Source organism: Xyrauchen texanus, chromosome 24 (genome assembly GCF_025860055.1).
Source record: "Xyrauchen texanus isolate HMW12.3.18 chromosome 24, RBS_HiC_50CHRs, whole genome shotgun sequence".
In the NCBI taxonomy this organism is placed as follows: domain Eukaryota; kingdom Metazoa; phylum Chordata; class Actinopteri; order Cypriniformes; family Catostomidae; genus Xyrauchen; species Xyrauchen texanus.
Window position 1 is genome coordinate 20,624,703 of NC_068299.1, and position 21,491 is coordinate 20,646,193.

At 36.6% G+C, this 21,491-nt stretch overlaps 1 protein-coding gene across 1 annotated transcript in view; it reads left to right on the top strand.

The window, feature by feature from the left end:
* The window catches only part of galnt2 (UDP-N-acetyl-alpha-D-galactosamine:polypeptide N-acetylgalactosaminyltransferase 2), a 126,443-nt gene extending 106,176 nt beyond the window's left edge, over window positions 1-20,267 (top strand). Inside the window, exons 8-16 of the mRNA XM_052090287.1 lie at window positions 3,659-3,746; window positions 5,989-6,076; window positions 8,278-8,381; window positions 9,311-9,437; window positions 12,010-12,102; window positions 12,598-12,681; window positions 12,972-13,098; window positions 16,253-16,372; window positions 16,843-20,267. Of these exons, the coding sequence (XP_051946247.1) occupies window positions 3,659-3,746; window positions 5,989-6,076; window positions 8,278-8,381; window positions 9,311-9,437; window positions 12,010-12,102; window positions 12,598-12,681; window positions 12,972-13,098; window positions 16,253-16,372; window positions 16,843-16,995 (984 nt within the window). The 3' untranslated portion in view covers window positions 16,996-20,267. The remainder of the gene's footprint in view (window positions 1-3,658; window positions 3,747-5,988; window positions 6,077-8,277; window positions 8,382-9,310; window positions 9,438-12,009; window positions 12,103-12,597; window positions 12,682-12,971; window positions 13,099-16,252; window positions 16,373-16,842) is intronic.
* The last annotated feature ends 1,224 nt before the right edge of the window (window positions 20,268-21,491 follow it).

Sequence of the window (21,491 nt, forward strand, 5' to 3'; positions counted from 1 at the left end):
TTGGCTGATTAGATAATCGCATGGATGATTGTTTGCGCCAGACGGGCTGGTTGAAGTATTTATGTAACTCCTGATCTCCTGAGACATTTTCACGGACATCAATCTGTAGAATTCACTCTGAATGGTACCAAAAACAAAAAAACCATCCATTGAGCGGCAGTTTTGTGGACGGAAACACCTTGTTGATAGCTCAACAAAGAATGGCCAGACTGGTTCGAACTGATGAAGTCTAAGGTAACTCTGATAACCACTCTGTACAATTGAGGTGAGAACAATATAATCTCAGAATGCTATTCTGAGATGCGGGTTGGCGTTGTTTTGGTGGCACGAGGGGGACCTGCACAATATTAGGCAGGTGTGTGTGTGTGTGTGTGTGTGTGTGTGTGTGTGTGTGTGTGTGTGTGTGTGTGTGCAGTGCTGTGCAAAAGTTATGAAAAATGTTGTATAGTGAGGATGTCTTCAAAAATAATACCATAAATAGTTTTTATTTATCAATTAACATCATTAAAAAAAGTCCAGTAAACATAAAAAAGCTAAATCAATATTCAGTGTGACCAACGTGGCCTTTTAAACAGCCCCAATTCTCCTAGCTACACCTGGATACAGTTTTTCTTGGTTGTTGGCAGATAGGATTTTTGCCACTGTTCTTCTATCTATTTAGGCTATCTCAACTGCTTCTATCTCTTTATGTAATCTCAGACTGACACGATGTTCAGTGGGGGGCTTTGTGGGGGCCATGACATCTCTTGCAGAGCGCCCTGTTCTTATATTCTAATCTTTTGCATTTGCAAAAGTAATGTTTAGGAGTCAAATTTATTTTTCCTATTGACACTAAAGCTGAAGATATAAAATATCATCCTATGACAAATGTTTTTGTGAAAAATCTTAAGTGCCTAAAACTTTTGCACAGTACTGTGTGTGTGTGTGTGTGTGTGTGTGTGTGTATACACTCACCTAAAGGATTATTAGGAACACCTGTTCAATTTCTCATTAATGCAATTATCTAATCAACCAATCACATGGCAGTTGCTTCAATGCATTTAGGGGTGTGGTCCTGGTCAAGACAATCTCCTGAACTCCAAACTGAATGTCAGAATGGGAAAGAAAGGTGATTTAAGCAATTTTGAGCGTGGCATGGTTGTTGGTGCCAGACGGGCCGGTCTGAGTATTTCACAATCTGCTCAGTTACTGGGATTTTCACGCACAACCATTTCTAGGGTTTACAAAGAATGGTGTGAAAAGGGAAAAACATCCAGTATGCGGCAGTCCTGTGGGCTGAAAATGCCTTGTTGATGCTAGAGGTCAGAGGAGAATGGGCCGACTGATTCAAGCTGATAGAAGAGCAACTTTGCCTGAAATAACCACTCGTTACAACCGAGGTATGCAGCAAAGCATTTGTGAAGCCACAACACGCACAACCTTGAGACGGATGGGCTACAACAGCAGAAGACCCCACCGGGTACCACTCATCTCCACTACAAATAGGAAAAAGAGGCTACAATTTGCAAGAGCTCACCAAAATTGGACAGTTGAAGACTGGAAAAATGTTGCCTGGTCTGATGAGTCTCGATTTCTGTTGAGACATTCAGATGGTAGAGTCAGAATTTGGCGTAAACAGAATGAGAACATGGATCCATCATGCCTTGTTACCACTGTGCAGGCTGGTGGTGGTGGTGTAATGGGGTGGGGGATGTTTTCTTGGCACACTTTAGGCCCCTTAGTGCCAATTGGGCATCGTTTAAATGCCACGGCCTACCTGAGCATTGTTTCTGACCATGTCCATCCCTTTATGGCCACCATGTACCCATCCTCTGCTGGAAGTAGCCATCAGAGGATGGGTACATGGTGTCCATCCCTTTATGGCCACCATGTACCCATCCTCTGATGGCTACTTCCAGCAGGATAATGCACCATGTCACAAAGCTCGAATCATTTCAAATTGGTTTCTTGAACATGACAATGAGTTCACTGTACTAAAATGGCCCCCACAGTCACCAGATCTCAACCCAATAGAGCATCTTTGGGATGTGGTGGAACGGGAGCTTCATGCCCTGGATGTGCATCCCACAAATCTCCATCAACTGCAAGATGCTATCCTATCAATATGGGCCAACATTTCTAAAGAATGCTTTCAGCACCTTGTTGAATCAATGGCACGTAGAATTAAGGCAGTTCTGAAGGCGAAAGGGGGTCAAACACAGTATTAGTATGGTGTTCCTAATAATCCTTTAGGTGAGTGTACATTAGTGTATATAAGTGTAATATACTCTGATATTTCATCAAAGGATAGCCCCATACTTATCCACAGATGTGTGGGATAAACATGAATATACACTGACCCACAAGGCATCATAGAAAACAAAGAAGTTTTTCCAGAAATGTTTGTATTTTTTGATTATCAGTATGTGTTGATCAGAAATTTCAGTAATTTTAAGACTGACTGACAGTTAATTTAGTTACTTTCGAGTAGCTTTAATTGATGTCATCACCAAGCTGGTAAAAAGTTACTTTTATGTAGGAAACAATCTCTTTTTCTTTTCTTTTTTTTCTTCTTTTTTTCTAACTTTTTCTTTTTTAAGATTTAATCTTATACAACCTTTTCTCCAAAAAATCTTTATAACAAAATCCACTTGAAGTTTGATCAAGGCCATTATCAGATGCTTACTCTAGGGCATTTGAGAAATATTTCAACATTAAAAGTAGTTTTATTTGAAGAAATTACATTTTTCAAGATTCAAAGCAGTCAAAGTGCCCCTTATTAAAATAATCACCCATTTATGCTTCTACGAGGAAGTATTGAATACATTTAAAAGAGGATCTGGGCAAAAGCTGAGTCTCTCTTTAACTGCTCAGACTGACATTAGTCACTTTTCCATTTGTTGCAACCACTCACCATTAGTCATCCAGTTAAATTTTTCCAGTTTTATGCCAGTATTCCCTTTTTGCAAAAAAACACATCTATGGCACTTAATATAGCTAGAAATTTGGAAAATACATTGAATTTCCCTCAACTTTTTATTTTAAATGGTGATAAAAGCAGCTGGTATTTGGTCTACCTTAAAAATTTTCATGAGCTCACATGACATATATTGAGTCAGTGGCCATTGTGTCACCATCATGTCTTTTCCCTTCCCTTTACAGACTGGATTTATTCTCTAATGTCAATTTAGCGATGAAACCACAGTTAAGATGATTCAATTCATCAGGGTGTCCCAGAATTTGTTATAATGAAGATGAATATACAGTATATGTGTTTAGTGTTCAATTCTGCATGTAAATTCTCCACGGCTAACACATAGAGGTTAGATTTTTTGATTGCCTGCCTTTGCGTTTAAATACTCCAGTGGCGCTGCAGTAAATCTCACATGATTAATAGGATTTTTAGAGGTATTGCTTGTGGCTCTGTCCTGATTCATCATGGCAATTCTGTGGACATTCTTAATTCATTGATCAGCATATGTCAGGGCTTTCTGGGGATTTTCATTCTGTTTTCATTTAATTGTCTCTTTCAGTTACGTAACATCTTTAAAAAACAAATTGTACTAAATATTTAAGCGGTAATCTAGAGATTTTCATAGGCTTGTACTGTAACTGTCATTGTATTGGCATTGTTATTAAGCCCAGCTTTTTTCATTTACTAATTTATTCTTTTTGACAGGATAAGACTCGGGTTGTCTCGCCAATCATAGATGTCATTAACATGGACAATTTCCAGTATGTGGGGGCATCCGCAGATCTTAAAGGAGGTAAATCCCCTTTCATTAGATCCGGTTTATGATAAACCTTCCCCCATCCCCTTTTCCCTGTATTCTTTATGAAAACCCATCTGTTCTTCTTTACTAACTGTCCAGAACTGGTTTTCCTTCAGTGTGTGTGACAATTTTGGCAATTCATTGTGTGTTTATTTGGGTATATGTGTATGTGGAAAGCAGTAGATGTCAGCTGCTTGTCTTTATTCTACATGCATCTTATGTGTGAGTATATGCCTTCATAACTAGTATTCTGTGCCTAATATCAGGCTTAAGGGTCATTAAATCTTGACAATTTCAGGAAATTTTAAAATTGTGAAAGCCAGTCTTGAAAAGTCATGGAAATTTCAGTATTGAGAATACAATTTTCTAGGTGTTTTTCATAGTTTCTGTTATGCTGTTAAATATTTCATTGACTGGAATTTGCTAGATATTTATTGTCTAGATGTGCCTTTTTTCCCTCTTGTGAACAAACTATAATCATTTTAGGGTATTAATGTCAAGAATGGGCTCTTGACATAAAAATTGATAACTTCAACAGAAATCTCTAACAGAAAGACTGGAAAAGTGAATGGTATTCATCAGTCAAAATGTGTGGGAACCCTGAAATATGTCTGTGTAGTGTTTAAAATAATTTTGGTGTTTTGAGTGAGCACAGTACAGACAGAATCCATAGAGACAGAGTGACCGAGCATGATGAATCTCAAAAAGAGGAAATGTCGTTTTGTAATGGAAATCATTTGATTGATTTTTTTTCCGGCGGTTTAGGTAAAATGCCTCACTCTAAGTGGAAGATATTTTCCTGTATGCACTCTCAGATGTTTCTGGATGGTGTGGGAAGTAATATGAAAATGAATGGACAGATCTGTCCATGTTCGTATTTTATAAAGCAGCATGGAATATAAATATCTTATTTATAAAACCTTTTTTTCAGCACATACTTGTTCAATGAGTGCTCTGTTGGTTACAGTAGTTAATCAGCATTCAGTCTCTCACCTAAAACATGTCTGGCCCTATTTTAAGAGCACTAATGCCAAGTGATAAGTCATAAGTGCAAAATCAATGGGCAGGGCCATGAAGCTTTGGTACTTTCATGCAAGCATGCACTTAAGTCTAGGTGCAAATGGGTTTGGCCAAATTGCTCATGCAAAACGATAATTGGTTGGGCTTAGCGCAATTTAATTCTAAGGTTCTTCTCCAAATGCAGGATCTGAGTTTAGACTTTGCGCTGAGAATAGAAGTGCCTCTGAATCTTCAAATAAACACACACAAGCAGAATTAAGCTTTATTCCTGAAGTCTGAGGGCATAATTTGCTGGCTACACAATCACCTACAGGTTGTGCAAACACTTCAATCCACTTGCACTGGCAGTATAGCACACACTGGATATTATATACTGTCAACATTGCACTATTTTACAAAATGGTATGTGAAACCACCCAATGTGCAAGCGTAATTACTTTAAACAGTTGTTTGCTACATTGTCAAATAGTCTCATTACATTGCATGTTCAAATTGAGTTCAAATGTAATGACGTCATGATGGCGATGATTATTTTATTTTACCTTTACATACTGAATTGCGAATTGGCCCTTTTCTTACATCGGTTTATGTACTGAATTGTGATTGGCCTTATCTTCCTTGCACATACATTTACCAATTTATAGCTGCCTTTACACTGCAAAGATGGTGTCATGTTACTATACATGTTGATTTTTCCTGCACAGCTTACAAAAAGATGTGCTTAGTGTAATGACAATGGCAAGGATTAAGAATGTGGCATTTCATTCACACAACCAAAGTTTAAAATCTAAGCTTAACTAAAGCTATAACCCTATTCTTTGTCTGCCTTGTAAGCACAGATATTTTCAGCTTTAAATGCAACCTTTGATAGTCTGATCAAATAATGAGTGGAGAAAAATATTGCAATAAAAATTTAATCACAGCTGATATTGCTTTAAATTCATTTGTCACATTGTGGAAAACAGGATTTATTGCAGTATGCTTGTATACTGCACATGTTGTTAATCTAGTGGAAAATGTAGGTATTTAAACTACACGCAGTAAAATGTGCATACTGAATGAGTACCTAGGTAATATGCCATTCTGAACATATCCTCAGTCATTTCTGAAATTGCAATATCATTAACATGCTCCCTATTCTCTTACCTGACAAATGGCTAAACATCAGACTTAAAAGACTTCAACCTTAATTTAAATTTGTCCCATTTTCATCCAGGTTTTGATTGGAATCTAGTGTTTAAATGGGACTACATGACCCTGGAACAAAGACGAGCACGGCAAGGAAACCCCGTTGCGCCTATCAAGTATGAATCTTTATCTCTTCTTAAATATGTCTGTTATAAATGTTTTAATTTGAACTCTGTTATAGATTATTGAGAGCTGACTAGGAAGCAAGTCTTTCAACATACAGACTCCTTTCAAACTATATTAAATCAATTCAGTATTTGGTGTGCCATGTATTATTTTATTTTGTATCTTTTTTAGGGATTCTATTCTTAATAATTTTAGATTAAATATTATGCTGTATTGGAAAGTAATTTTGTATTTTCAGGGCAAATTGTAAATGGTATTTTTGTGCTTTTAAAGGGTACTGTAGAAATTGTACGCTACTCATTTGGCTATTCTAAATGAAAGTGAGTAAAATAATCCCTTCACGGAGGGCCCTTCTGCTTGGCTGTACTCTACATACAATGGTCACTGTAAGGAAGTAATTTTGACATTAAAGTTTATGTGATTCTAGGTGGGGAACCCTCGTGATTTATTTTAAATTAGATGTTCATTAAAGATTTTACCTGGGATTGTAAACGGGAGGTTCATACACCCAAGGACTGTCATTTTTTTAATTTTTTTACGTATTTTAATGTTTACACAAACATTTAACACTATTTTCTGTGCTGCCTTGCAATGCTGAAGTCATATCTACTGTATAAAGTGCTGAAATGTTTTTCTCTCAAACTTACTAACTTTTATGCTCTCAAAAAATGCAAAGAAAACCAAAACAAGCATCTTCCCACAGATGTTGAAACAGCTCATTAATTCAGCTTTGTCAGTGTGGGAAAACAATCTACTAAAGTTCTTGTAATAACAAAACAACAATCTTTGTCCGTGGAGCCTGCGTTTCTGTTTGTTGGTGGTTGTTTGTAAATGTTCCTGCCTCCAGGGAGTGACTGAAGTGTATAATTAACAGCTAAAGGGGAGAGAAAGAAAGGGAAGGAAATTAAAGGGAGTAAAGTAAACGAAATGGGAGATTGTATGAACGGTGCTTTGCTGTGGTGTGAAATTTCAATCACTGTGCAGCAAGTACATTAAAAGTAAATTAAGAAAATAAACAATGCAGTTTCTCTAGGCAATGCCTTCAAGGGATGTGCCATGTAGTATTCTTCATGACATCGCACTCTTCTGCCTTGTTTAATGATTCCAATGTTGTTTAATGACTTTGTTTATGAGGCTGAGATCAGGTTGCTCTCGCAACATCAGAAAGTGAAATTAATTCAAGTTTTTATAAAGTGGCGAATGGCCACTGAAACATCCGTGTGAGCATAAAAGAATATAAAAAAAAATATTTTATTTTTTTTCTGTTTTGGAGCTATTTAAAGACGCCATGAAATCAAAATGACAGATTTGTGGATTATTGTACTTGTCTGTAAGTTTTGAGGCCATCTATACTGTATGTTAATGTACTCCTAAAAGTTGATACAATTATATTTTAGCAGATATACACATTTAAAAATGTATAGTCTGTTATCTTGCAGAAAAACAGAAGAGAAAGTTGATGACACATCTTGCACTCACGAAATGCAAAATTAATAATGTCCAATAACATGTTCTCTTAAATGAGAATGTTCCCTCCCCCTAATATTATCTACATCTCACTAGCAATAGCAAATCCTAGTTCATGGTTGTGACATCATGGAAGGTTGGCTAGTTCAAAAAAGGGGCACTATAATAAGTCCCACCCCAACTTCCTGTTTTAATAGGACATACATAAAGGACAACATGGGAAAAAAACTGGATAACACTTTACAATAAGGTTCCATTTGTTACCATTATATAAAGCATTAGGTATCATGAACTAACAATGAACAATATGTTTTTACAGCATTTATTATTCTTGGTTAATGCTTGTTTATACAAATACTGTTTATTGTTCGCTCAAAATGCATTAACTAATATTAACATGTACAACTTTACATTTTAAATATGTATTATTACGTTGAACTTGTAATTAACCAAGTTTAATAAATGCTGCATAAGTATTGTTCATTGTGAGTTCCTATTAACTAGTGTTTACTAATGGAACGTTGTTGTGAAGTGTTCCTGAAAACTGTGTTTATTAAGCAATTTCATGTGTTCTTTAATGTCATTTCATAATCATAAAATGTTTTACTGCCCATTTAAGTTACAGTAGTGCAAGATTTATTTTTGATTGAGCCATTGATCTCACCTTTTAATATTTAATATTTTATTTCACATTTATTTCATATCTTGTGTGTTTGATGTGTAGTACACCCATGATTGCTGGTGGTCTTTTTGTAATGGACAAGAACTACTTTGAAGAGCTTGGGAAGTACGACATGATGATGGATGTTTGGGGGGGTGAGAATCTCGGTGAGTAGAGACATTATTTCTCTATATGCCCTGTATTTCATCTGTTGTGCTGTTTGATGCAATCCATTAAGAAGTATGTTAGTCTTTTTAAATTAAAAATTGATACTCTTTTAAAAAATAAAATTGTGCACTTTCTGGTTGACAAAATTTGTCAAACTCCAGTGTAGACAGGTTGTAAGGTAAACTGATTTGTAAATACACTAAAAACGATATTGAGACATGATGATTAAAAGTAATTGTAACAATTGCTCCGACAGTGACATTAGTTCAGAGAAAAGGTCTAGCATCACTTGCATGTGCCACTTATTTTTATATTCGAAAGTTTAGCTTAATTGTCCAAAAAATGTGTGAAGCCACTGTATGTGACTACTGAATATGAAATCCATTACATAGCCAAAACTGTGCACATCTAAGGGCCAATTCAGGTCTCAACAGTAGAACCAATGCCTTTAAACTATATTATTATCAGGGAAGAGACTTGAATAGGGTTGAAACTGCAGAGTAAGACTTTGTTTTCAGATTTGGTCATTAATGTCTGTTGCATGATGGATTCTGAGAGAAAGTCCTGACTCATTCCACAAACACAGCACTTTCCTAAGCTGTGGTGGATGTTGAAAAGGTTATAATAGTGCCAGTAAATTATGCCCTCAGACTTGAGGAATAAAGCTTGTGTGTGTTTATTTGAAGTCTACATGGACTAGGACATTTCACAGAGTTGGAACACCTTGTGGTTGTGATATGGTTGTGTTGTTGACTTTGTGAATTTTCTGTTGTCTTTTGTTTATACAGAAGTCAGGCGCATACAATTACTGAATGAGATTTGGCAATCTGAAGTATTTATTTTACGATTTTGATTTTTGTATTCAGGGACTCCTGTTTTTGGCAGATGTGAAACGGTTGTTTGTTACATGATGTGTTGTGCTCCTCAGAGATCTCATTCCGCGTGTGGCAGTGTGGAGGCAGTCTGGAGATCATTCCCTGCAGTCGAGTGGGCCATGTCTTCAGGAAACAGCATCCATACACTTTCCCAGGAGGCAGTGGCACTGTGTTTGCCAGGTATACACTATACAAAACATTCTTATGTTAGCATTAAATTTTACTATGGAGAATGTTTCTTTTTTAAGGAGCATGAAGAAATCAGAGTTTGGTAAATTGACTATTTTTAAAGCTAGCCCCTGCTGAATAAACTGCTCAAACTAAGGTCTAAGGTGGTTTGCTGCTCTTAAAAGAGTAGTCTGGATTGTAAAGTTAAAGACAATTTTACAACTACGTTGACATGATGATGTAATGTGAACAAACTGTAAAATGACTGTAAAATGACAATTTAAACAACTTCCACAGCTCAAATAATACATGAGTTTTACAGAAGAATTAATGTAAGTGCTTTTCTTAAATTATAAGAGTCACAAAATTGGTTGCACTTTATTTGACCTTACATGTACTTTCAATATACTAACCCAAGAAAGAAAGAGTAATATTAGGTAACTAAATGTACTTAATATGGGTTTAGGTTAGGGAAGACTATCTTATGCTGGTTTAAGCTATTTTTTCCAGCATGGTTGCATCTAGACATTGTTTTGATAGGGTGGAATGCAGACTATGAGGGGTGGCAACACTAAAGCAAGCGCACATGCGTAGTTCTTATGGATTAAGGTACCAAGCTTCATTGCAACAAGTTAATTAATAGGAGTTACTATGCATTTCCTCTGCATTTCCACAGGAACCACATATTAATCATTTTGATACTGATTTGCCAACATGAAATTATTTTATTTTTGTATAAAATAATTTAAGTAACAAAATATATATCTCCACAGCACCAAGACATTGTCTATTAAACACATCAACAAAATCTAATCTGGACTAAACTTCTGGAAATGCATGTATATCCCATGTTATTCTGATATTAAAGTCCTGTAGGCCTATCACCTTTGTAACAGCTGGAATAATCCATTTGAAAGATTAACACAAAGTTAAAATAAAAATAAACTGTACAGAAACTTTTACTGTGGGCGGCAGTGCTGCAAAACTCATGAATATGAATTATGCTATGCACAGTAAAAGATTTCTATATTACCTGTTTTGATCAACAGTCATACTTAATGACCGATTCAAGCACCCAAATAAATATTTCACATAATATGGTCATTTAATTTCTACATCTGCCACTATCAGTCTTGGGATTTTGTTAGTCAGTAGATGAACACAGATCAGCACTTTGATTAAAAACATGACTGATTGATCTAGTGGATACATTTTGCCTTTAGTTTTTAGAGGTTTTGCATTCTAATTTGCCCAAATATAACTTTTTATTTTAATAAAACAAGATTGCAACTCTACATCTGTGGATGGGGGTTTAAAAATAAAATGCAATAAAGCATGAGGAGACAAAAAGTAGCAGAAACACAAACACATTTATTGACTGCCAAAGTGCTGATGCTAAATGACACTGATAACAGCTGCAATGAACCAGTCTCAACCCATAACTGACAGTGATGTGTCTAATAATCATTCAGTGAATGCATTTTCTCCACGTATTTGTCCATGTGGTCATTGTTGTTGAGTAAATAAGCTCACCAACCCTTGAGAGCCCAAACACTATACACATGTAGGAAGGCAATTGGTCAATGCTGTGATTGGTTGCTGCTGTAATCAATCATGATTTGGGTCTGTTGTCATTTGTGTGTTCGTTGAGAGTTTAAGCAGTTTGACATGAATAAACCCCTACACAATGTTAAAATCAACGATAATATACTTAAATTTATATTTGATATTTTTGGATACTTATGCTGGGGTGACAGATAGGGAGGCAATGCTTTTTCTTAGGGTGGCATTTGCCACCCTGGTAGATCCACCCCTGCTTGGGTTAGAGCACACAATTAGTGAAGCAATTGGCCACCTGTGGTCATGCATCAAATTGAATTTGCCACCTATATGTAGAAACTGGTAAAATCACTGTAAAGCACTGACTCAAGTGGCTTATTGCTTTTATAAAATGGTGACAGCAAAAATATATAAAAGACATCAATGTTCTATAAATAGTCAACTTTATTTAGTTTCAGCTTTTAATTGAAACAGTTGCTATGTTGCTTGTTTGTTGTTGCAAGCAACTTGGCACATCTATATAGAATGTGCGGTCATGGGTTTGTGTTCATCAGCATTTTACAATGGCTTTAAGTATCATCCGATCAGAATTTAGAGTCAGAATTGTCCGTTTTGTAGTAATGCCTACTTGTAGTATTGTAGTCAGAATTGTAGTAATATTACCTAGAAGTTTTATTCTTGGGCATCCAGAGTGAGCAAAGGTGAAAAACACAACTGGTGTCAGTCTTTATTTTTTTGTCAGTGCTGGAGAAAAAGGGAACCTGTAGTGTAGCTCGGTTCATGTACTCCATCCGGTGGGTGAATCAAGCATTGCAACTGTAGTGAGCACACACTGAGGTAGTAGAGATTACATTTTAAATAAAAGTTGAAGTGACATTCTTTTGTAATTATCATGCACCAGTTATGTGTTGCAGAAGGTCCATTAGTATTGAAATTAGACTCATGGATAATGGAGTGGTCATTAGAAGAACATTAATTGCTCTGTATAAATTGATAGTTGACTCTCATTTGTTTCTCTCCGCAGGAACACAAGGCGAGCGGCAGAGGTCTGGATGGATGACTTCAAGAATTTCTACTATGCTGCTGTTCCCTCAGCTCGTAATGTACCCTATGGCAAGTAAGTGTGTATGTATTTGTTTATGAATAGCTTTGAATAGACTTGCTTATCACTGCATTCCTTATTTCTCCACAAGAAAAGTTTACATTATTAACATTAATTGTTAACACTTCACAATAAGTTTCTAGAATTTAGATGGTAACATTAGCGAATGCTTTAGTTATCATGAACAATGAACAATCATTTTTAGAACATTTATTAATCTTGATTAATATTTTATAAATCATATACATTGTTAGTTTTTTAGATCACAATGCATTAACACGTACAACTTAAAATCTTAAACATTATTAATATATGTAGAAATTGACATTAAACAAGATTAATAAAGGCTATAAAAATATTGTTCATTGTTAGTTCATGGTAAATATGCAATTATACTCATTAGTATTGTTTTTCCCTTTTAATATTGAAGCTCACAGTTGTGTCAGCCTTAACTTGATGCAAGAGATTTATAGTAGTAAAACATTGAAATACTTGACCATTATTTTTCAGCATTCAGAGCAGGCTGGAGATGAAGAAGAGGTTAGGCTGCAAACCATTCAAGTGGTACCTAGAAAATGTCTATCCTGAGCTAAGGTGAGTAGCTGCCTGTCCGGAGTGGAATCTAAATAGCTGTTGGATCACTTTGGCCCAGTTTAGACTTGTGATCGGTTGATGAATGTAAATACCAGGTGTACACTGAACCTTTAACCCTTTCACCTAATGTTTGAATGTGCAGCAAGATTATATCTGGAAATGACTTGATGTAATTCAACTTTTTAAACTTCATTAACCTCAAAATTCTTACTCCACTGACAGAGACAACAGTTAAAGGTAGAATAATCAGTACCTGACTTGATATTTGACATATTTTATGCCTTGTTTAGGGTTCCGGATAATCAGGACATTGCCTTTGGAGCACTACAGCAGGGGCAGAACTGTCTGGACACACTGGGACACTTTGCTGATGGTGTGGTGGGCGTGTATGAATGCCACAACGCAGGGGGCAATCAGGTACCATTACGAGCTCAGGTACTGAATAGTGTTATATGTAATGTGACAGCAGAGCACTGGGTGATGGACACACCTGGTAGTGAGTTTGGGATAGTTTAGAGGAACAATGCACTTTGGAGGGTGAGTCATGTATAGATGAGGGCTAAATGGTACATTCTGAATCACTTTACCTGCTTTAATCATCACATGGTCTATTTTTTTTATCTTTATTTAAATAGTCCTGCGGTGGCAATTTTAAAAGCTCAAATGTTCCTCTTAAATGTCTTTCAATTAAAAAATATTATTAATAAACTTAAGCTCAATGGACTGCATTTGTAGCATAATGTTAATTTACCACAACATATTCATTTTTAAACCCTGTACTCTTTAAAAAAAATTAAAAATAAATAATAAATCTAGGTTGCAGTGAGGCATATACAATGTAAGTGAATGGGGCCAATTTTTGAAATGTTTAAAATAGAAATGTGAAGCTAATAATCTGATTAAAGCTCTTATATTACTTGTTATGTCAAAACTTGTGTGTTATATGAGATAAAATGTTGTTTAAATCATAATTTTTATGGAAGTTTAAGGGTTAAGTGTGTTATGTTGTCATGGCTATGAAGTTATAAAATATGATATCACTTTGCACAGAAAAGGTTAGTAAGCAATATTTTCTAATTTAAATCATGTTAACATGCATATTGTTTATGTTTTGTGGTTGTACTTTTGAAACTGTGTTTTTGGATTGGCCTCACATCCATTATAAGTGTCTCGCTGTAACTAAAAATGTATATATTTGTAATGGTGGGAAATGTCAAAAATTTTTGTGGTGGTAATCAACATTATGCCACAAATGCTGTTGATTGAACCTAAAGGGATAGTTCACCAAAATTCTTCATCATTTACTCACACTCATGCCATCCCAGATGCGTATGGCTTTCTTTCTTCAGCAGAAAAAAGACTTTTAAAATAATATCTTAGGTCCTTAAAATTTTGATCCATGTGTTCAGACAAGATATTGTGTGTGTGTGTGTGTGTGTGTGTGTGTGTGTGTGTGTGTGTGTGTGTGTGTGTGTGTGTGTGTGTGTGTGTGTGTGTGGCGGTTAGCGCGCTGCGCTACAAACCTGGCGACCCGAGTTCAATTCCCGCTCATGGCCAACACCAGTGACCGGTCCCGGGCCTCCCCTAGGTTGACTCAGCCTAAAATGATTACTGCTGGATTCACATGAGTACCTGGTGCGGTGTATAAACATCGCCACTTGGGAGACAAAGGTGGTCGGGCGTGGTGCTGGCCACTCACCCCCTCGTGTACCGTTCCGGCCTTCATAGGTGCTCGCTAACAGCACTTGCCCCTACAGCAGTGGTGGACGAAGTACACATACCATGTACTTGAGTTAAAGTAAAGATACTCAAGGTAAAATATTACTCAAGTAAAAGTAGAAGTGCTGCCTTTAAACATTCACTTGAGTAAAAGTACAAAAGTATTTGCCTTCAAATGTACTTAAGTATCCAATTACTATGATTTTTTTATTCCTATTATAATTTGTCACAAGACTCTTGCTTAACTCAGTCTACATGAAGACTAATGTCACTCTTGGCACACCAATCTATTAATAAAATGACATTAATTAGTCAGATGTGTATATAATATATATATTTGAATTGAATGCATTTTTTGTGTGTTTAATTTTGGAGGGAAGGGGGGATAGTCCTCAGACATGTCATCTGAGGACTATCTCATATTTTTCTCAGTTATTTGCTTTATTTCCAGATTCAATCATAGGCTCGTTCTTACGCACTAGAGCACGTTTACACATGCGCACTCTTCAAAAATGGTGCTTTAAATCTATTGACAAACTAAAAGACATAAAGGACATTTGTATGTCTTCTAAATAAAAGATACTGATTGTACTGAATGTCATCTTGCTTATTTGGCTCAAGATAATAATTTATTAAGCCCACATGTTATAATAACAAGAAACTCTGCTTCTAACCACAGGTCGAGAGCTGTCGTTCCAACCACACAACTCTGCGATACTGTTTGCGAATGTTCGTTGGAACGATGGTTTCGGGAAACACCGACTCGTTGAACTATGATGATAACGACGGAACTTGCGACCATAGTTGTCTAACGATGCTTTTGGGAAACGCACCCCTGGTTCGCGCTTAGTAGATGCCGCCAAGGCAAGTTCAAAACAAAGCGCAGCTGTACTGTGATTGGTGGCTCGTTTGACCAGTTACATTTTTATCCACTCATAAATAAAAAGGAACGACTGATTTTGAAAATGTAGTAGAGTAAAAAGTAAGATATTTGACTTTGAAATGTAGTGGTGTTAAAGTAAAAGTCTCCCCAAATTGAAATACTTCAGTAAAGTACAGATACGCAAAAAAGCTACTTAAGTACAGTAACGAATTACATTTACTTCGTTACTGTCCACCACTGCCCTACAGTCTGTTAAGGCTAAAATGGGGGATCTTTGTCTTTTTTTGTGTGTGGGTGAAACAGATAAAAATGTATGTCATTTTTTGTCATAAGTTCTCCTCCCTGTCCATTAGGGGGAGATATGCACAAAGAATTTGAATTGCCAAAAACAGATGGAGAATGGTAAAGTGAAGATTGACTGAGCAGGGAGGAGGATTTATAGTAAAAAAGTACTTAAATATTGATCTGTTTCTCACCCACTTCTATCAATTTGCTTCAGAATATATGGATTTAACCACCTTGGAGTAATTTTATTTTGCTCTTATGTGGATTTTGGAGCTTCAAAATTTGGCACCCATTCACTTACATTGTATGGACCTAAGAAATTCTGAGAAATTCTTCTAAAAATCTTAATTTAAGTTCAGCAGAAAAAAAAAGTCATACATCTGGGATGGCATAAGGGTATATGATAGATGAGAATATTCATTTTTGGTTGAACTATCCCTTTAACTTGTTGTGAACCTGGAATATTCCTTAAATCTGTGGTCATAAAATCTGCATGCATACAAATGATAAATAATAAAATATTTAAAGCAGTTTTAGATGCAGTGTGTCACATGAAGTTCTTCAGCAAGTTGATATGCCCTGCAGTCCTACTTAAATACATTTGAGCAAATGGAAGCATCTCATTTAGCAGCTATTCATTTAAGTTTCTGTGTGGTATATGCTTACCATCTCTCTCCTGTACAGGAATGGGCCCTGACTAAAGACAAATCAGTGAAACACATGGATCTGTGTCTGACGGTGGTGGATCGCACTGCTGGATCGCAGATCAAACTGCAGGGCTGCAGGGAAAATGACAGCAGACAGGTGAGCATGCTGTGCACAAAGCAGGGGTTGGAGGTGGCTACTACACAACGCTAGGTGTTAAACCTAGCATTTGGGATCTCTGAAAAGCCCAGGATGTCCTCTTAAAATACTTCAAGATTTACTACTGTGGCATGTATGGACTTAGAGAAACTTAAATAGCAAAGTGCAGTAATGAATAGCTTTGTCTCAGGAGGAAAATGACCTTTAAAGCCTAATGTATCAAATGTGATACAAATAATCGTTTAAAAAAACAGCCCAATTAAAAAAAAAATTATAATAATAATTTTCATCTATTTCATATGTCAGGCTTTATTGGGTTAAACATATAAAAATTTAAAAATGGGATGCAGCTTTAATAACTTGTCTAACTCAACTAGTTGTTAGACGACTGGTCGATTTAGTGAACCATTCTGACCCTTCCCTAGCTGTTGTCCAGATAACTACGATTTTGAACATTGTTTCTGTTGCAGAAATGGGAGCAAATCGACAACTCCAAACTGCGGCACATAGGCAGCAATCTGTGCCTGGACAGCCGTAGCGCACGAAACGGTGGCCTGACGGTGGAGATCTGCAGCCCCTCGCTCACACAGCAATGGAAGTTCACTCTCAACCTGCAGCCGTAGCTCAACACCGCCAGTCCCAGCCCTCCCCTTCTGGCCCCCGGAAAGCCCGCGCTGGGCACGCACTCGCCCCTCTGAGATATCGCTGCCCAGATACAGACTCGGGGGCCGCCACAGCGTGGTCACTCTGGTCCTCAAGGGCCATGGGGCCACGAAAACAGACAAAACAAACAAGATGATGATGACAATTTCCATCTAACTATATACCTCACTTTCATCTTTTGTCCATCTCTTGGAAAGTGAATCTAAGTGTCTACACTTAATTGAAAACATTTTGGGGTTTTTTGTCCTGTTTCCGATGCGAACAAAAAGAATCTGCTTTCTCTCATCTTTTTTCTTGTCTTATTTTGCACCATTTTTGTCTTATTTTCTGAAATGAATTTCTGCAATTTTTTTTATGATGGAGTTGATGTCCATTGTTCTTTTCTTTTTCTAATCACGTTGCCAATATTGTTGAATGTAAATGACATGTTAAATGGAGGCTCCCTGCCTGCGCTGTGATCGGACTGGATTTTGAATGAAGGCAGTTTTAGTTTGGTTTGAGTTGGGCTGATGGGAATGGAGGGGACTCATTTGTTGTGTGCACTCTCACAGACACACTTTGACTGTGGAGGACATCGGCAGCCTCATATTTTTCAACTCATACAAAAAGAACAGGGCAAAATCTGAGACTATTTTTTTTTTTAGTTTCTATTGAATTGTCAACCTGTTTATTCTGTTAAAGGTGCAATGTGTAAAGATTCAGCCTACTTCCTCTGGAGGCCCCTGTTCTGTTCTGAAGGAGAACAAAGGCATTGTACAGAACATTACTGCTGGATTCACATACCGTAGCGCTGGCTGCTAACAATTCAGTGTCTGTACTTGTCTTCAAACACAAACATGTGCTTCTCAGTTGCATTTTTATCAATAATCATGTTATTTCGTTGTTCTATGTAGCCTTTATCTATTTCTTTGCAAACTGTGTAATGTAAAATAAACAACTTTGGTAACCTGGTAACTCCCAAGTAGATATAATGCTGATCTGAAACCTTGCTCCTGTTCTTGGGTTTTGAGCAAAGCTGTATGTGTAATACTCATCGTCTTAACCCTTTGTCCATTACTTTGATGTGTAACAAACTGTTCTGGTTTCATGCAGAATGTATCCTGATAGTTCAATGGGTAACGTGGGAGTTGCTTCTCTCCTGGTTGTTTCAATACCAAGATTAACCATGATTTTTCTCAGCAACTGTGGCCAAATGTGGCATATACCTTTACTTGAGCATCCTTATCCTTTTGATTTGTTAAACGTTACTGCCTTTGTTATCCATGATACTGTGTAAATGTGAAAACGTGTGGTGTTTTTTGCTTTCTTTTTTGTGTCGCTAAGCAGCTTTCAGAGTTTGCTTATTTACCACTGAACTGGACTCACAAATGAGAAAACTAACTTGTGTGTGTGTGTGTGTGTGTACTCGCAAGACTCACTCATTCATTTCATCTTTTCATTTATTCATTGCCCCTTGGATATTTCATATTTCCACATAAAACGTATGTTGTATTATTGTGGTACTTCAGTTGTCACTGGTTAAACTTAACAGAACTAGTGTTACTGTAAATCCAATAGACAAAGAATCCTTTGATATGTGAAATCAAGTTATTTAATCCATTTACCCGTCTTTCATGTATACCTGAGCTGAATGGCGAAGCATTCTGACTAACTTATTGTAGGGTAGGAAATCCAGACTAAATGAGTCCCTGACTACCTTTTGGTCAGCTCTCCTCATGTATTGCAGTAAATGTTATGTTAATCTTTGACTTGTATGCGTTTGATTCGTCTACACAACCCTGTGCTGTCCCAGATATTACAGTTCTCCATCATCGAGTTAGATGGCAAGAAAAACATTTGGAAGATGTCTTTTTTTTTAAAATTTCTTTCTTTTTTTTGGGGGGGGGAGTTGCATTGAGATTTTTAAAGAGAGTTCACCATAAATTAAAACCGTTATCATTTACTCACCCTTGTGTTGTTCCAAACCTGTTCCTGACAAACCTGATTTTCTTTTTTGTGTAGAACACAAAAGGAGATGTTGAGCTAAATGACAGCATCAGTCACCATACACTTTTATCATTTTTTTCCCCAATAGAATGAAAATGAATGGTAACTGTTTTTTTTTTTATGCTCCACAGACGAATGAAAATCATATAGGCTTGGACCAACATTTACTGAATTTTGGAGTGAACTTTTCCTTTAAGTGAAACTGGGCAGAGATTGTGGCCTTTAGAACAAATGTGTCCATCTACCTGTATTTTAAGGTTTGTGTTTGGTATTGTTATCAGGTTTCCAGTAGTCAAATGAGTTTGCTGCCCCTAGTGGATAACAACATGAATGGAGGCAGCAGGGAAAGAGCAGAGTAAAATGTGAAATGCACTTTTGCCATAATGAATCATGACACCTTTCTCCACTTTAAAAGAAGAAACGCCAATGAAATGGGTTTGCCATGTCAACATGTTGGCAATATTAATGCAGTGAAAAGTTAAAGGAATAGTTCAGCGCAAAATTCTGTCATTATTTACTCGCCTTCATGTTGTTCCAAACCTGTATGACTTTCTTTCTTCTGTGGAACACATAAGATGTTAGGCAGTACTCATTCTGCTTATCTTTTTAGTTCCATGGAATAAAGTAAGTCATATGGAATTTAAGCAACACGAGGGTGAGTAAATAATGTCCCTTTAAAAAAATCCCTTTAATATTTTAGGAGGGGAAAGTTAATGACTTTTATGGAAACCACAAGTCAAATTAGGAGCAATATGTGATGGCTAATCTTTGAATTGGATTAAATGTTTACATAGCAGTGTGCCAAAGTCATTTACTGTTTGACTGAAACCATTTTATTCTTTATTTTTTCTTGAATAACAGTTTTAGGAAGTTCTTGATGTTGCATTACACAGCAAAGATAGAGGGGTCAGCAGCTGTAATAGTGTATATGTGTGTATATACACATGCATGTACATTTACACTCATTCTGTTGCAGTTATAGTGATTTGGTCAATTGTACAGCACTTGTATTTGTTCATTGTTTTATAGATATTGCAAAGGTCTGAATGGCAAAAAATAATGAACTTAAATAAAGAAATTTATACATATAATTACAGGTGTCCAGTGTCTTCACAGATCAGGGATGGTACAGTGCATTTGTTCCTTGCTGAAGTGTTGTGGTTGATGTTATGAGTACCTGTAAGTCTTTGATTACTGTTTTGTTAGACAAATTGATGCAAGCATTAAAACCATTTACTTCTGTAATTAGGCATGATTTTATAGGGAAAGGTTTGCTGAAATATGTGATGTTGAATGTATGAGTACACAAGAGCTCTAGTTTCCAGGTAAATGTCACCAGATTGATGCTTAAAGCTAAATTAATTTTTAGTTTTAAGTGATTTTAATAGTCAACACAAATGCATTTTCTATTAACCCCACTCCCTAACCCAAACCCCAATCCTAAAACGAATCGTCACAGCAGTAAAAATAGAGCGACAATGCAACCTCTGAATCACACTCTCCATTGTTTATGTGAACGTAATAACTTCCTGGCTTCCATGTGACCAGAACCCGTGTCTCTGAAGCTGCTCACAAAATGCAGCATCAGTTTTCCCAGAGGGAAAGAAAAACAATTGAATTAATGCAAAAATGTTTGATCGGAGGTGGTGCTTGTCACTAACTCAGAATGGTTTGTTACATGAACATTCAGAAGCAACATGTTGATTTCCTGTGTGATCATGTTGTTCTAAATGTCTTTTGGTGAATTTGGGTGGTTTTGTACTCTTGGCAGCCAAGTCAGTGCACAATAAAATTTGTGGCAGACACATATTTTTAATTGTTTCAAGTGAAACTATTTAATTTAGTCTGGGTTGTATTTTATTTTACCTTGTCTAGTTTTATTTTATGGTTTATAAGTATACAGCACATGTCGCACAACATATCCGGCCTGTTAATAATAATACATAGAAAATCCAAGGAGGATGATCCTTTCACTCTTAAACTATGGAATAGTCTTCCTAGCAGTGTACGGGACTCAGACACACACTCTCAGTTTAAGTCTAAATTAAAGACTCATCTCTTCATCCAGGCATACACCTAAATTGTCCCTCAACTCATAGTTATGTTGTATTTGTTAAATCTGCTGGAACCGGAAACATTTCTATATTCTATAATCCTGCTTTAAATTGAATGGCATCTATGCTAATATTATTCTATTTCTTTCCCTGTCGCATCCTCTGTATACACATCCCAAGGTTACCAGAGCCTGCCAGATACTGCTCCAGTCCTGCCTGATGTCCTACTTCCACCTCTATGTGTCGCTGATTGATGACTGCTAACTGCAGCCTATGCCAACCAGACATCACTTTTGTCTACGATGATGGACTTCACATAGGATAAACTGCTGCCAACTCCAACCATAAAACATGGGATACTTCACTAGTTACTGCCTGAACCTTTGGACTTGGGATGGACTAAACGGGAAATGAAC